Source organism: Quercus suber, unplaced genomic scaffold (assembly GCF_002906115.3).
Source record: "Quercus suber isolate HL8 unplaced genomic scaffold, Cork oak 2.0 scaffold_40, whole genome shotgun sequence".
NCBI lineage: Eukaryota > Viridiplantae > Streptophyta > Magnoliopsida > Fagales > Fagaceae > Quercus > Quercus suber.
In genome coordinates this window covers 1,308,544-1,326,519 of record NW_027069505.1, presented here as the reverse complement: position 1 = coordinate 1,326,519, position 17,976 = coordinate 1,308,544, and the positions used below count along the sequence as shown (strand labels likewise).

General features: G+C 36.3%; 1 protein-coding gene across 1 annotated transcript; it reads right to left on the bottom strand.

The window, feature by feature from the left end:
* Positions 1-5,597: 5,597 nt before the first annotated feature.
* On the bottom strand, positions 5,598-17,239 carry LOC112000104 (COP9 signalosome complex subunit 5a). The gene is made up of 6 exons (XM_024032212.2): positions 16,637-17,239; positions 8,602-8,883; positions 8,371-8,518; positions 8,170-8,252; positions 6,047-6,124; positions 5,598-5,957 (listed from the first exon to the last, which is right to left on the bottom strand). The coding sequence occupies exons 1-6, from the start codon at positions 17,093-17,095 to the stop codon at positions 5,868-5,870; spliced, it is 1,140 nt and encodes a 379-aa protein (XP_023887980.1). The 5' UTR covers positions 17,096-17,239; the 3' UTR covers positions 5,598-5,867.
* Between the last annotated feature and the right edge of the window lie 737 nt (positions 17,240-17,976).

The following is a 17,976-nucleotide window of genomic DNA, read 5'->3' as shown; positions in this document are numbered from 1 at the left end:
ATACTAATTACTAACAAAGATGTCATAGGAAATACATTGCAGAGTGCAACAAGATTCAATCAAATTTTAGGAGGGTTTGACTAATTCTAGTCAAGAAGCCTCCAAATTGATTTAAGTAGGAAAGTAAAATGAAGTATGAGCAAAATCTTGGCTTACCCTGTCGAGAAAGAGGTTGGCGTATGTTGATATGACTTGCATAAGATGCACCATGTTCACTGGAAGTGTATCACATAGGATTCCAAACGAACCCAGTGCCATTTAATGCTCAAAATGTAGTGGTCTATTTGATCATTTAATAGTTAATACACTGAGTATACTGGAATTAGGGTTTGCACCATGCACACACTTTTTTTTTTTTCAAGAAAGATCAAATGTCACATTTACTTTCAAGTTGCAATTGATTGATAGCATGTTTTTTCTATAAATAATGTGAGAATTGATCACCAAAGCCTAAAAGACCGGTCTCACTAGGTAAGAGGTGTCTAACCCCTTTTCACCTTGTAACTTAGCATCTAAATATAGATCAAGGGTTCTAGATTAGTATTTATCCATATAATTTTACATTTTGTAAAATGTAATTAGGACCAAGGCCATATAAATCTTCTCTTAGATTGTATCTAGCTCGGACCAAGTTGTTTAGAACCTAGTGGTTCATAATTGGAATGAGTAAGAATTGTAGAGAAATGTATGAGAATTTTAAGGAAATTGACCTAATTCGAAATAGTCATCCTCGCGATAGAGAAACATGAAGAGAGAGAGAAAATACATTCAACAATCAACTAGTTTATTCTTCAATAATATTTTATGTTGATTTACAATTATGTATTTATAGAATACTAGCTCTAATCTTATTAGCTCACATGGCTTAAGATAATTCGTTAGTATGCTAGTACTTTTAGTGGGCCACAAAGCTGACTTTCAAATCTGACTAAATGAGGAACATTCCAAACTTTCAAATCTATATTAACTGGTATTTATGATGGCTTTAACATATCAAGGGAGTTTTAGAGAGAGAGAGAGAGAGAGAAAGAGATTAAAAAAAAAAAAAAAAAGGTTGTCACTAGGTAGTGGATATATACTATTTAGCAATATATTTTTATGATGGAATATCAAGGGAGTTTTAGAGAGAGAGAGAGAGAGAGAAAGAGATTAAAAAAAAAAAAAAAAAGGTTGTCACTAGGTAGTGGATATATACTATTTAGCAATATATTTTTATGATGGTAAATTTGAAACAATACACCGATATTGATCAATACTGATATATACCATTCCTTTGGCCAAATAATCCCAAAACAAAATTTAATTTACTCTCTTCGTGTGTGTGTGTGTGTGTGTGTGTGTGTGTGTGTGTGAGAGAGAGAGAGAGAGAGAGAGAGATTTGGATGTAAGGTTCTTGAGAGAGTCTTTATTCCTCTATTGTAATCCGTTACTACTATATATTATTGTTATTATTGTAGTGAAGTTCTCCTTGTCCGCCATGGATACCAAATAATGTAAAATTCTTGAGTTTTCTGTCCGTACTTGTTAATTTATTTTTGACTTTATTCTTGTATATTTGATCTTTGAGTCCTGGAAGTGCCATTGCAGAACATGCTACATGTATTTTGTGAACATGTTACTTAATGATAACAGCCAAACCTTCAATTCTCAAGAGCATAATGTCTTATGAAGTGTGAAGAAATTTTATTACCTTGAATTGGCAGAGAGCCGTTCAGGAAATTATCACGTAAAATTAAGACCTCCAAGCTTCGTAGATTAGCCAGGTCTGCGCCGTAAGTAGTGAAACACATGACAGATAAAAAATTCAGTAACATGTTTTCACATGAAAGAAAAAGTCAGTGATGCTCTATTCTATTTTTATGAAAACGCAAGACAAGGAAATATGTGGAATTTAATTAAGATGGAAAACGAGCCTATAACTAATGAAGCAAAAGAATAATATGGCTTTTCTGAATCATGAATGTTAGAAATATATTGACCCAATAACATAGGCCCAAGCCAAACTCTCATATTATGGAAAAAGAATTAAGAATTTTAAACTTTTAGCTTACATCCAGTACTCCGAGACGCATGGGAACTTAGCAAAAGCCCCATGCAGTCTAACATTTTACTTGTTTATTACCTTTATATTCTCTTGAACCCAGCCAAGCAGAGCATTATGATTTGAGCGCAAGAACAATTTTACATGTATGCACATATACCTGTATTTTGTAGTCGACCTTCCATTCTATTATGATTCAAGTCCAGGGATTGAAGGACTGGTAGTGCACCCAGATCCCTTATAACCTCTTTATTGAAACGATTTTGGCTTAGGTCTAGCTGCTTCAGCTTCGTCAGCTTGGACAAACTTTCCGAATCTGAAAGTGCTTGAAGCCAGGGTGGCAATCATTCATTAGAGAACACAAGGACAAATGATACGACATTTCTGTAATTATAATATATGTTTGAGAATTTATACTGGAATAAAATGTATGAATAAATAGTGTTAAAATACCAATTGTCTTAAAAATATCTATTGAGATATGATAAATTTAATTATTTAACCACATACTTCTAACAAATAAAAATAAAAATAAATAAATATTTATCTCTTAATTGGATGTTTGAAAGGAAAGGAAAGAAAAGAAAAGGAGTGGAATGAATTTTTTATTTTTTGTTTGAGAGTTTGAACGAAAAATCAAATTAAGGAAATAAATGAATTTTTTTATAACAAAATTACTATTATGTCATCTCTTTAATAAAAATTGAGAACATTTATGAAAAAACATGTATACCTTAGAGACTTCCTTTTATAACTTGGTTACAATTTTTCATTCAACTCTGAATTCGCATTTTATGCTTATTGTTTATCTTACTGATTGCTTTAATCCATTGGATTATTATTTGAGCTAAATATTGTACATCTATCTTTATTAAAAAGTCTACCATTAACCTCATTATAAAATTCTATGTTTTTATTATACTTCAAATTCAGAAAATGGTATAGCAATGAACCTATAAAGGCAATTTTGTTGCAAAACTGACCTGGTCAGAAAAATCCATCCGAGTTGCACACGGATTGTAGGAAAACCATTGGGTTTTATGGGTTTTATCGATTCAATTGCATAAGTAATCCAATTAAACAATTGAACCGACTTAGGTACTAGTTCACTGAGATAGTGGTCTAACCAACCGAGCCAGGCTAGGTTTAATAATTGTACTTAATAGAGTATAATATATAATGTAAATTTACTATTATACTCTTGACATTTGATTTGTCTTTTATCAAAACAGGAATAGAATCAATATTTCATTTTCATTTCATTAAGTTGTTTCTTTTCGTTTTGGAGTAAAATTTCATTAACTTGTTTCATGAGCAACAAAAATAGTAATTTTATAAATTTTAGCAGCGAAATCAAACTTTTTTATACCATAATAATAATAATAATAATAATAATAAATTTTAAGGATGAAAATTGTACCTGAATCAAATTTAGTGAAGAAAAAAGTATTTTAACAGTCATTTTATAATCTTTTTTCTATACAAGATATAAACGTAAGATCGATGTACCCAACCCATCCATCTATTCGCTACTTAAGCTAATCAATACACAGGAACAAAGCAATCAAAAGTGTATATATATATATATATGCACACACACAGAGGAGAACAAAGCAATGCAACTGCTTGACTTTTTTTTTTTGGGTTGACAATTTGATAGCTAGAGTATGGTAGAGAGATTTAAACTTTAGATGTTTATGCTGAAAACACTAAAAGATACTAGTTGAACTACAAGATTCTTGACAAATGCATGAAAATTCATCACAACAAATAACTCATAATGCTAAATTTATCACACAACTTAAATTTGAATAAACTAGTAACCTTTATTAGGAAAACTCTCTCTTCCTCTTTATCCTCTATAGCATTTTTTATGTTTTACTTTATGTTTCATCAATCAAAACTTGTCATGTATTTGTTTAGCTTTAATTTCCTTATAAAATAGCCAAAGTTTAAAATGGAAAAAAATAAATACATGACAAGTTGTGATTGGTGAAACATAAAGTGAAACATAAAAAATGGTGCAAATGATTTGTATTCCTCTATATATACATTGCATACTTAGGGAGCCATTGAGTTTATTAGATCTTAAATTCAAGAACTCCAAGTTTTCCAAGGCTGATAATTCTGCACATAAATCAAAATAAAATGAGAAGAAATAGAAACTGTTTCTAGATTACATTTAACTGTATAAGAAAAGATGCATAAAACCTTGGACTGGAAAGGATCCCTTGAATTGATTGTTATTGATGATCAGATTCTTAAGGGATGTAAGGGCACTCAATGATTGTAAGATACTCTGGTTGAACAAGTTAAAACCAAGATCTAACGTCTCCAGCATTTTCAGTTCTGACAAACTTTCGAAACTACAAGATTGTAGGAAATAAAATTATTGTACTTCATTTCACAATAATAATGTTAGTAAGTTAGAGCCTTGATAAGAGCAAGATAGCCCCCCGATAATCTTTATAAAGGGAACACAGTTCAAATCCTCCTTCACTACATATTGTAAAAAATAAATAAATAGAGCCTCTTATTTTGTAAATGGAATTACAGAAGTATAATAGAATCGATCAGTTAATCTATATAACAGTTTGTAAGAGAACCAGGAAATTAAGCTATAGGAAAAAAAAACAACAACAATTTCGACACCATGTTCATGCATAACAATTTTATTGATTTCCATTGTTTTATTTGCCTTTTAGGAAAAAGTATAACAATCACGCACGAAAATATTAATGTGATTGATGATGGAAGAATTGCACGATTGGTATGCCACTAGTAGCTAAAGTCTTATTTAGAATTTCACATAGATTTCAAACACATCTCTTATATATATATATATATATATAAAATTTTTGAAGTTATTTAATTTGTTTTTTTTTTTTTAAATATTGTGTAGACTATGATTGAATTTTTTTTTTTTTTACTGGGTTTGTTTCTTTTTTTTTTTTACTGGGTTTCTTTGGGATTTCGGTGTGATCAAAGGCCGAGAGGCCGAAGATGTCGATCTTCAGAGAGATGGTAGCTATGTGGGTTGTATTGGGATTTGATAGAGATAAAAGGCGGGTTGTGTTGGTTATCTGATAGAGATGAAAGTGTCGAGAAAATTAATATTTTATTTGAATAAATGTGCATAATAGACAAACTGATATAAATATTTTGTAAAAATGAGTGTAAAATAGAAAAAGTAAATTTTAAATGTGTAAAATGTAAAATTTTTTGCATCAACTGACCTAATTACTCTAATAGCAACAAGTCCAAAGAACAGCATGGAGCATTGAATACACAGGCAAGAGAGCTGATTTGACAGGAAAGACCAAATGACAAAGACTGTTTTTAATGCTTCTTTTACCAATCGGTCCAATCCATGCCTTGTCCCCACTAAAATTCCCATTATTAAGAATTATAACCACCTTTAGGACTAATGAAAGCTGTCCCCTAAAAATCAATCATATTGTTTGAAATAACAGGTTGTTAATAATATTTATCTTCAGAGTCCTGCCAAACTCAGAAAGTAGGACCAAGTGCAAAGGCAACCCAACACAACAGCATGTTTTACTTTCTGACAACAATGGTTACTAAAGTCATTAATTGTGATTGCTTGTCATGGGGTACCAAAATGTTGTATAAATACTAAATAAACAACCTGAATGTAAAAGGAAAAAAAGGTGCAAATAATATACATTGGCACAAAAGGTAATAAAACTTCCGGAACTTTTAACTTGATTTTTCCCGTTGAACTAAATTTAAACCAATCTTCAAGAAAATGAAGCATCGGGAAGGTAATACGCTCACGATTTGCCTCACTACTAGTATGCCAAAATCAGGTTTCAATCATTGGTTCAGGGCCAGATGGCTCTGAGCTAGACCTGTTCGATTGTCTCACCGAGTTGAAAAGGATATCCTTGATAACCTGAATGGAAAAGAAAGACATTTGTTAAAAACACACAATAAAGTGTGAAACAAAAGCATTAATGCTCAAAAACTGCAGAGGCTAGTCACCTGTGACATTAGACCATGAACCTGCTCCACAGTTATCTTAGCACTGTCTCGAGTAATCTTAGCAAGCTGAGACTCTTCCTGCAATTAATAGACATCAAAACCAAGATTAGGCAACAGAGATGATTAAGTGATGGATGATGAGCAGCTTATAAACTGACAAAAGGAAAGATTTTGTAATTTAATGAATACAAGTAAAATCTGCACCCCTAGCACACAATAGAATCTAAGAGCTATACATTGTTTTATATGTGATATGTGGGACTACGTGGTAACCAAGTAGATGTAAGGGCAAGATCCATCGGAAAGCATTGAAGAGGACATTTTCCTATCTTGAAAAAAGCAGAGATAAAGCACCAATTGAAAATGAAAATGTTCAGTTTCCCCAAAATCGGGTCCATTTAAAAAATCACAAAGGATCAGAGCACATCTACAGACAAGAAAGTTTTGGGAAAAATATGTAGAAATTTGACCACAGTTTTGAAAATCAGACTAGACTGGCAGTGGCATTATAGCCCCCAAAATTTTGAAAATTTTTAATAACACGTGCATGTGTGTGTGTGTGTACATTGTTTGGGTATTTAAAAATTTGAATTTTGCCCCCAAAAAATGAGTTAATCCACTGACCCTCAAAAGAAAAAAATATTGGCCAGTTGAAGTAGTGGCCCTAGAAGCCGTCGATTCAACCAAGAACGGAACTGATTTTTGGGTTTTAGGGCCTTTAGATTGCATGTCAGCAACGTTGTTGTTTTGTTTTTTTTTAATAAGCCAGAGCAACATTTTTATAAAGAGATATTACTGGATTTGCAAAAAGAATTTCAACACGAAAAATTTACTGTGACTACGATAATGCTCCCAAGTACAAGATTAATGTGAAGTATTAAATACCATTAGAGTATAACTACTCAGCATAAGTTGGTTGTACTAGAAATTTTTATTAGAAGATGTAGAAAAAAGAAATCTTAGATATAGAAACTAGAAATAGATGGTGGGGTTTGAACTTTGAAGGGAGAGAAACAAGTTAGAAATCTGGAGCTCTTAAAGCTCTTTCTGGTTCTGTGATAGCTCTAAGAATATGCATAATGTAGTTGTCATTTGTTCTAGGATATGTATAATGGAGTTGTCATTTGTTCTAGGATATGTATAATGGAGTTGTCATTAGTGTGAGAACAGTTGGAAGAATTGCGAGTGAGTTTCCCCATCGCAAAGAGTGTGTTTTCAATAGTTTGGATCAATAACTCATATGGATGGTTAGATCGAAAAGGATGTGAATTACAAAATAAGTGCAGAGTGGATGAAATGAATAAGGACATCAAGAATATTGCGTGATCATAGAATACCTATTAAGTTAAAGAGAAAGTTGATCATCAAAAAAATAAAAAGGTTTAAGGGGAAAGAGGAAAGTTTTACAAGACTGCTATAAGAACATCCATGCTATTTGTATTGAATGTTGGGCAAATTCATAAAATAAGTGTAGATAATGAGAATGTTAAGATAGATAAATGGATATAAAAGGAAAGATAGGGTACAAAATGAAGAATTCGATTAAAGACATGCGTGGCTCCCATTGATGAAAAGATAAGAAAGTGTCACTTGAGATGATTTGCTCATGTGCAATTACAGGTGCAGTATCACAGTACCTACATGACAAGGTGTGAAGACTTCTACCAAATAACATGTCTAGAAATCTATCTTAACCTAGCATATCTGCAAGTTATATTCTGTATACCTCTGTTGTTTGTCTCAAATAATCTCATTGGTAAAGAAAGTTATATTCTGTATATCTCTAAACCCATGGAATGATTAAGCACCAAAGAAATATTTCTCCCCTCCATAGCAAGCACACTGGGCACTCACCCAACTACCCTCAATTATCGCTGTTGTATGGACAATAAAAACGCAAACAGAAAGACATTCACCAATGAAGAAAGCACTACACAAACCCCTCTTCACAATTTTTCTTGTGGCTGCTTGTATGTATCTTGAAATGTCCCATGTCTACAGGCTAAGCACATATTTGAATGCCATCCAGTATCACATGATATGTCTAGGAAAGTAGTATGAATGCTTGTATTTGAGAAAATAAAAAGACACTACAATTTATGAGGTAAGATAAGTAAACTGACCTCTTTCTTTCTTGTAGGGGGTGCTATCAGTGGCCCAAAGCGGGAGTGAGATAGTTGGTTCTCTGCCTGCTCCAGCTTTTCAGCTGCATGGTGCAGAGGACACCACATAATTAATATAATCTTCAAAATTACTCTAGCTGAACCATGAAAAGTAATTTGAAATAAAACTAAAGGAACTCGAATTCCACGCTAGGAGATTACCTAGATCAGAGATTTGTCCTGCAACATAGTCTCCATTGCCCAATAAAGGTGAAGATGAAAGGGTATTCACCCAATACTTGTTCCATAGCAGATCCAGGAGGTGGCAATCAAGAGAAGACTTAAAGTAAGTGATATCCAAAGAATAGTACTGCAAAAACAGACACAAATGGAGGGAATAAATATACTGGAGAGGAAGCTTTTTCAAGAAGCAGAAGAGGATGAGATGATAACCTGTTTACAGTGTACACCAAAGTCTTCAATCTTATTCAAAGGGATGGTCTGATACTCAGAGACAGGCTCATCTGGAGGCTTATATCCCTCTGGGTATGTCCTGAATGCCCCAATCTCAACTTTTCCAGCAGAGACAGTCCTTGTTGGATCAATAACAACTGCCAAAAAAGGCTCCTGAAATTGCTGGTTCAGCATTTGTGTTGAAACGTCAATACCCGAAAGCCAGCATCCATAGCCAGGGTGGGAATGGTACCAGCCAACCACGTTCTCCAACCGTCCAGCCTGCACCATAAACATACCCAATAAGAGAACTAATTCACAAAATAACATACTAAAATACTATTTACACCATCTAAGTTTGGGGTCACTTCTAAATCAGTCCCTTCACTATAAAATCTTGCAATTACACCCTCAAGTATTACAACGATGTCAACTTGCCCCTTTAGTCAACATCTGTTAGAATCTTTCCATTAACCCTCCCACAAATAAAGTCATTTTGAAAAGTAAGTATAAGGAAAAAAAAAAAAAAAAAAGCCGTTCTTTGGCAGGTCAACAGTGGTAATGCAACACAACATAACAGAAAGGGCACATTGACATCGTGTGTATATTGTAAGTTTTAAAAGTTGAGGAACTGTTTTAGAAGCAACTAGATATTAGAGGGTGCAAACTAGAAAGTGTATTTTAGCCTAAATAATACTAGCTTGTAACCCAATGCATATGCATAGGATACATTTACAAATAAGCATAACTAAATGCATATTAAAATTTTACCAAGTTTATATATAATATATATAATGTTTGTATATTTGAAAATATAAAATAGCTACTGACAAAATAAATATAAGTTTATTTAAAATAAATGAAAAAAAAAACATTTAAATTGTTATCCATGATATTTTAAATTTTCGTTTGTCCAACCACTATTTGTATAATAATAAGAAGAAGAAAAATAAATCAATGATGGTGAATTTTTTAAGGTTTATTAATTTTGATTCTATGATTTTCTTACTTAATAACTCTTTTAGCACAAAAAACTATAAAAATTAAATTGGACTTCTTGATTTTTGTAGTGTAGTAAATAGTTGCACAAAAAATTAAGAAAAAATTGAATGGGACACATGACATTAAATTTCCAATTTGAGATCTACATGACAAAATAACCTTAATTTTAGGATTTAACTCTCTCTCAGCTTCTACTTTTATATATAGTATAGTATATATGATATGGGACTTGATTAAAAACTTTTATTGAGATGCAATGGCTTCCAAATAGCTACTAATCTGGTATTTTTTTTTTTTTTTTTATAGATAATAAGAGTTTTATTGATGAAAAAGAACAATGTGTTTACGATTGTAAACTCACTGCCCTTGAAACAAATACAATCAAATCATAAGGAAAGACTAATAGAGATAAGGAAATCAGACAAGGAACTACAATGCGTAAGCCCCCAAATACGAGACCACTCAAACAAAGTCCTAGCAAGCAAGGTCTTCAACATATCTATAGGACTCTCAACGTTCTCAAAAGTTCGGGCATTGCGTTCCTTCCATACTGACCACATAAGGCATGCCGTTACCAAATTCCAAACTTGTGAAGAGTAAGTTCCCAACTAAATCCTCCAAGCAAAAAGAAGAGAAACAATAGTGTCCGGCATCACTCACTAAACCCCAAACATAATAAGGACCTCACTCCACAAAGCAGATGCAAACCTACAATGGATCAAAAGGTGATCCACAGTCTCCTCATCACACCTACATAAACAACACCAGTTAACTAGGGGCAAGTTCTTCTTAACAAGGTTATCTATTGTGAGAATCCCACCCCTAGCAGCAGTCCATAAAAAGAAAGATACCCTTTTAGGTACCTTTACACACCAAATGCTCTGCCAAGAGAAAGAAACAAAAGGGGCTTTCAAGCAATATAAAAGGATCGCACATCAAAGACACCACTGCGATTCAACTGCCAAATCAAGATATCCTCACCCTCCCCGCTAGGAATCCTGGCGGAGACATGCTCATAGAAAGAATAAAATCTCCCCAACTCCCATTCATTAAAATTGCGTTGGAAATGGAAGTTCCAACTCCTACCTCCCCCGTCTGGTGCAAAAATAATCATGTCAGACATCAAAGCATCCTAAACCATAGAACATGCAAACAATTCCGGGTATAATTCCTTCAATGGAGTAGGACCACTCCAAGGGTCATGCCAAAATCGAATACGATTGCCCTCTCCCGCTGCATACACCACATGACTGAAAAAATTGTCTACGCCTTTCCTAATATTCTTCCATAACCCACAACCATGAGCCCCTCTCACAACTATAGTGCACCAACCTCCACTATCCCCTCCACATTTGGTGGCTATTACTTGATGCCATAAATGAGTAGCTTCCTTCCCAAATCGCCAAAGCCACTTCCCAAGTAGAGCTTGGTTAAAAATCCCAATTTTCCGAAACCCCAAACCCCTTATCCCCACCGGCCAAATAACCTTATCCCGAGCAACAAGCGGATATCTGAAAACATCATTAGAACTCCCCCACAGGAAATTCCTCTGAATCCTCTCTAGTCTGTCAGTTATGTGTTGCGGAATTGTAAACAGCGATAGATAATAAGTTGAGAGACTCGACAAAGTGCTCTTCAGTAAAGTAAGCCTACCTCCTTTTGACAAATACAACCGCTTCCAACCAGCAAGCTTTTTCTCCACCCGCTCTAAAATAGGATTCCAGATCGAAGCATCCTTAAAATGAGCCACAAGAGGCATTCCCAAATAAGACATAGGCAAACGCCCAACCTTACAACATAGAATGCGAGCCAAAGCGCCCAAATTCCCAACCTCACCAACTGGCACAATTTCACTCTTGCCAACATTTACTTTTAAGCCTGTAATAGCTTCAAAAAAGATCAACACCATCCTTATATATAATAATTGTTCCCTAGATGCATCACAGAAAAAAATAGTATCATCAGCAAACAGAAGATGAGAAATATGCAAACCTCGCATTGGGGCTTGCTTGGAATCCCCTAAGAAAGTCACCCTCTTCTATCCTCCTTAATAACCTGCTCAACACCTCCATCACCCACAAGAACAAAAAAGATAAAGGACCTCCTTGACGAAGACCATGTGAGCTACCAAAAAAGCCAGCCGGGGACCCATTAATAAGCACTGAGAAACGAACTGTAGTGATACATGCCTTCATCCACCTCCCCCACTTCTCCCCAAAACCCATCCTCTCCATTAGGTAAAACAATGCATTCCAATTTACATGATCATAAGCCTTCTCTATATCCAACTTAATAATCACACCTGGAACACTACTCTTCAATCTACTATCCAAACATTCATTTGCTATAAGAACAAAGTCAAGAATCTGTCTTCCTCCTACAAAGGCATTCTTAGAGTTGGATATAAGTTTGTCCAAAACATTTCGAAGCCTATAAGCCAACACTTTTGACAGAAGTTTGTACAAACTTCCCACAAGGCTAATGGGCCGAAAATCTTTAATATTGACAGCATTAATCTTCTTAGGTATCAAACATAGAAAAGGAGCATTCAAAGATTTCTCAAAGATGCATTGGCTATGAAAGTCTGCAAAAATAGCCATAACATCCTCTTCTATCACACCCCAACACTTTTGGAAGAAAGCTATGGCAAAGCCATTGGGACCAGGAGCCTTATCACCCTCGGCCTCCCGAAGAGCCGCAATGATCTCTTCCCTATCAAACTCCCTTTCAAGAGAAAGCCTATCAGACTCATCCAAACTAGCAAAATCTAACCCATCAACAGTGGGCCTCCAATCCTCAGGTTCCTAATAAAGACTCTTATAAAACCCCACCACCTGATCCTGAATATCTGATTCAACTTCATACATAATGTCATCAACCTCCACACCCCTCATGGTATTAGCTCGTCTATGTGAATTAGCAAGCCTATGGAAAAACCTAGTGTTATTGTCCCCCTCCTTTAAGAACAAAGCCCTTGATTTCTACCTCCAAGAAATCTCCTCCAAAGAAGCTAAAGATTCGATCTCCGCCTTAATCTCAATTTTTCTTACTTTATCTGCCATAGTCAGCACTTGCAGACCTTCTCTCATATCCAGATCCAACAGCTCAGACAACAAACATTTTTTTCTAAAATGCACATCCCCAACAACATGTTTATTCCAATGCTTCAAGTCTTTTTTAAGAGCCTTCAATTTACATGTGAGAACATAACTAGGAGATCCTACAAAATGATAACTGTTCCACCAACCCCTAACTCGATCCACAAAACCCTCCACTTTTAGCCACATGTTCTCAAATTTAAAGGGACTTTTCCCCCTCGCCATGCCTCCTGCCTCCACTAGAATAGGACAATGATCAGAAACCACCCGAGGGAAAGGCCTTTGAATTACATCCAAGAAGTGCTCCTCCCAATCAGCTAAAACCAAAACTCTATCTATGTGAGACATAGCAGGGATCTCTGAATCCCTAAACCACGTATACTCACCCCCGACCAAAGGAAGATCAACCAAAAAATTTCTCTCGATAAAGTCCGAAAAATTGAACATGGCTGAACTAAATGAATTACAACCAAGACGCTTTGCCGAGTATCTAATAATGTTGAAATCACCCAAAACACACCAAACTGAACTCCATCTCACTCTCACCCTATCAAGCTCTACTCAAAAAGCATCCCTCAAACCGGCATCATTTGGGCCATAAACTTCCGTGCATATCCAAACAAAACCATCTGCCACCCCCTTCAATAAGACCAAAACACCCCCTTCAATAAGACCGAAACAGAAAAGCTACCCGCCACACAATCAATTTTCTCATACATCCTTGTGTCCCAGACCACAATAATACCTCCCGCTGTGTGAATGGCATCTAAAGCCACCCAATCCACAAAAGAGCTGCCCCAAAGAATTTTCACAGCAGCAGAATTGGTACGGTCCAGTTTGGTTTCTTGAAAACACACAACCTCACACTTCCATTCCTTAAGTAAATTCTTCACAGTATCCCTCTTATGAGGATTGTTAAATCCTCTCACATTCCAAGATAGAAGTCTCAAATTCATGGACAACCATCAGAGCCCAACCCACTGAATTTCACAATCTCCCTAGTTCGTTTACCAGCTTGACCATTATAATTAACTGTAGAAATTAAATTCCGTAATTCCCTCAAACCTTTTGTAGAGGAAGAAGCAGTGTGACGAAGGTTGCCTGCCTCAGCCTGTTTCTCCCACACTTTCTCCAGTCATTGAAAAAATTCAACACACTGCCTCTCACAGGAATCTATGGGGAAGCCCACCCACTTACCGAAGCCCTTAACCTTCTTACTCACCCAGGCCGAAGGTTCCAAAACATCCTCCACAAAGATGTCAACTGGGTCAACTTCCTCATTCATTAACACCAACCCCCCATTATGATCCCATTGAGCCAAAGGTACATATTCCATCAACTACCGCCCCTCCTCATCCCTATCCGACTCCATGGGATTGACCCAATTCAACAACAACGTCTCTTCTTTGAAAGAATCCGAAACCATCTCAGAAATAGGAGAAAACCTGTTTTGTTCCAGTAAAGCTGATGGCAAGACACCACGGCCCTCATTACTGGTGTCACCGAACACTCCACCATAGCATCAGTGAATCTGGGATGATCTCCGTCACTCGACACATGCAAAACCTCCACGGCCCTACTTATCGGACAACCCGTCGCTGGATCACCGGCAACTAAGACAGTGGAAGGAGCCCCCACCTCGATGCCGCTACCTGTACAACTCGTCGGAGAAAAATCCTCCTGCACCGCCCTATCGGGTTCTTCACCGGAAGTTAAAAAAGCCCCTCCCATCTCATTGGTACCACCCATTTGAACAAAACCCATCTGCACCACCGTGTCAGAACCTCCATTGGAAGTTGGAAGCTCCCCTCCCATGTCGCCGGTGCCTAGCTTTGACTTCTCGCCATTGACTTGTAAGCCCGATCCCTCACCACGCTCACAAAATTGTGACAAGCCTTGTAATTTCAGGTGGGTTATGTCACCAGTATGATCCACTTGGGCCTGTTTAATAGGCCCACCATCTGCTTGCTTAACAGGCCCGAGTTCAGTATGTGTTATATCATCTTTAACAGACTTGGGCTGAACAAAATTGGCCCACTTCACCACACGTTGGCCCCTTCCCTCAAGATCAACTAATATGTTTAAAGAAAAATGGGCTTTAGTCCACTTCAAAGTAGACACACACATTGGCCTTCCAGATACAAGGTGAGTTGAGATATTTGTTTTTGGAATAAAATCAAATCCCCCAAATCCCTCCTTCTGGTTTAACATGCCAGCTAGTTTAGGAAAATGCTACTCCAAATCTAAATCACTTCCTAATTTCACGTGACCATTAATGTCTTTCCAAATTTGGTTTCTTGGATTACCGGTGGGTTTTGCAAACCTACCACCGCCGGCATCCACCTCCTTCCTTGGCCTAGAAACATGTTTTCCAAAGAAAAAATCACATAACTTCCTTTCAAGAAAAGCCCAGCCACCCTTATGAAAACCTTCTGGAACATGCAAACAACCTCGTCGAGCCCCATTATGATACTCAGATATTTCCACAAAATAGCCACCCTTATTGAACCTACTAGAGCACTCCAAAATTTTATAATTCTCATGAAACCGTTTGAAAAAATGTTGCTTACTAAATTCCCAACTGCGTAACTCAACCAAGCATGCAATGATCCAGTCCAAGCCCGATCTACCAACCCGGATAGAACCATGGTACCTTCCTCGTCTTTCTGTAATGGAATAAGAATCCATACATCCTCCATCAAAAGCCAAGAAGAAGGCCTTTGTGTCAATGCGAAAAAAAGCAGATTTCCCCTGTTCCCCGTGTGAAGGTGAAGGCTTGGATTGTGAAGAAGGTGGTGGCTTAGGAGGATTAGGGTTCAGAGGGAGTAAGGATGGTTGGGTCGGCGTGAGGTGGGGTATGTATTGACCAAACTGACTAGGCCAATAACAAGGTTGTTGGAAAGGGATTTGAGGAGGAGGGAAGAAATAGGGAAGGTTGGGGAAGTTAACCAAAGGTGGATTGGCTTGTGCATGTATTAGGGGTGGAGGTGAAGGTAGTTGTAGTGGTCTAGAGGAGAGGTGGGGCGGAGGGGGGAGGGTGGGAGCACTCATGGCATTTGGTATAGGCAAACACTATTCATAAACAGAAGAATCTAAGATGACCAATCCAGAGATGCATCATCCAATCTCCAAAAACAGAAACCAAATAATGCTAACTCACCAAATTCTCAAGACTAGTCATTCACATAAAATTCAACAAAAATGAAGATTTCATGTGCAAAGACTATATATAGATCATTTCATGTGACAACAACTGCACACAATTGAAAACACACACAGACACACAGTGCTTACTAAGCATTTGCTGAAAGCTCAGTTATATTTTGGGAAGGAATGGAACGAGTAGGAGGGACCACTCATTCCTCTCTATTCTCTTAAAACCTCAAATTTTCATTCCACCCGAAATTGGGAGGAATTGTAGAAAATGGAATTAGATTTAATGAATCTAATATTGTCACAAAATGATTCTATTCATTTTCCTCTATGTTCTCTCAAACAAGGTTACTTGCATCCCATTCATTTGCATTCCTTTATTTTACATCCAAACAAAGTTATTTAATTCCATTCTATTCGTTTCCCTCGCTTAAATACATTACATTCCATTCTTTTATAATCATTCTATTCCATTCTCTTATGAACCGAACTCCCAAACGAAGCCTTAAAGACTGCACGAGCTTAACCCAAAAGGCTTTAAACAAAAAGGGATTTCATCCAATCATCTTCTCACCAACCAAACAGTAATTTAGTAATAACTCAGATTCCAAACAAGAAAAAAACCCTAATAAATTTATTTAATCATTCTAAATTCAAAATTATCTACAATGTAAAACAATGTAGCATTCATAAACCTCCCACAAAAACCAATCCCAACCAAAGCTAAAACAACCTTAGGGTTAGGGTTAGGGTTAGGGTTTAAAGAAAGATAGAAAGCGAACCTGCTTGTTAGTCTGAGAATAATCAACCATATATTCATACGCATCAGCCTGAGCATTAACCCTAGTCTCCGTCCCTTCCACGGGCAAAGCAAACGCGTCCATCACGATAATCGCATCGCCGTCGGTTTTTCCTTGCATGAGGCCCATGACCTCGATGGTGCCGCCGGAGCGCGCGTGGACCACCATCTTGAGCAGCGCGAGTGCGGAGATCTTGACGCGCTTGAAGTAGTGAGGGTCATTGGCCCAGGGTTTCTCTTGCTGGAACTTGGCCTGCGCCGATTCGTCGTAATAGAATATTGCGTCGGACGCTGGGTCCGGACTCGTCGTTGTTGTTGCTGTTGTTGTTGTTGTTGGTGGTGCTGTTGATGATGATGATGATGAAGGAGGGTCTACGGTGATTATGTTGTTCTCTAGCTCCCATGTTTTTTGGGCTATTACTGATGATGGAAAGGGCTCCATTGTTTGAATATTTGTTTTCTTTTGTTTTCTTTTTTTCTTTTTGGTTCTGGGGATTTGGTTTTAATTTTATAGTTGGGGAAGAACCGAAGCGTGGCGGGTTGTTTTTTGTTTTTGGGGTTTTCACTTTTTTAGAGTCAGTGAACTCTGGAGTGGAGAGTGAAGATAATAAGTGGGTAACAAAACGACTGTGTTTTTGGGCCTTTATTATGGGCTTGACTGCGAACGAAGCAGCCCCAACTACTAGGACCTAACCTTATACTCCTATATGGCTTTCTAATTAAATATTATTGTGATACATTATCCAAAAACAAAAAAAAAAAAAATCACATTTTTACCATGAATAAATTGACTATCCTTTTTACACATGAATTTTACGATATATATACACCTACCAACATGATAATAATTATTATATATATTTTTTTTAAATTACTTGAAACTTTGCTAATAGAATCTTAGTTGGAGTCTAATTTTATTTTATTATTTTTTTGATAAAGAGAATTTTATTACTTAGGTACTACTAACAATTAATAAGTCACTTGATATTATATATATATATATATAATATTTGTTTTGGATGAATACTAAACTATGTTTATTAATCAATGAGAGTGTAGCCAAATTTTATTGTATAATATATGATATAATATGATGTAATTTAATCCTATTACCTCATTATCTGATACCAAAGTAAACAAGTCTACATGAATGACCGTGTATGTAGAATATTGCCTCTTATAATAATGTTCTTGCCCAAACCTGAAAATAATCTTCGAAATCTTACATCTCATATCTTACTGTTGCATTCATTGAATGTTTAGTATTGGTTGTCTTGTTGAAGACACGAAGTGCAATGTAATTAGCAAAAAGTAAAAATAAAA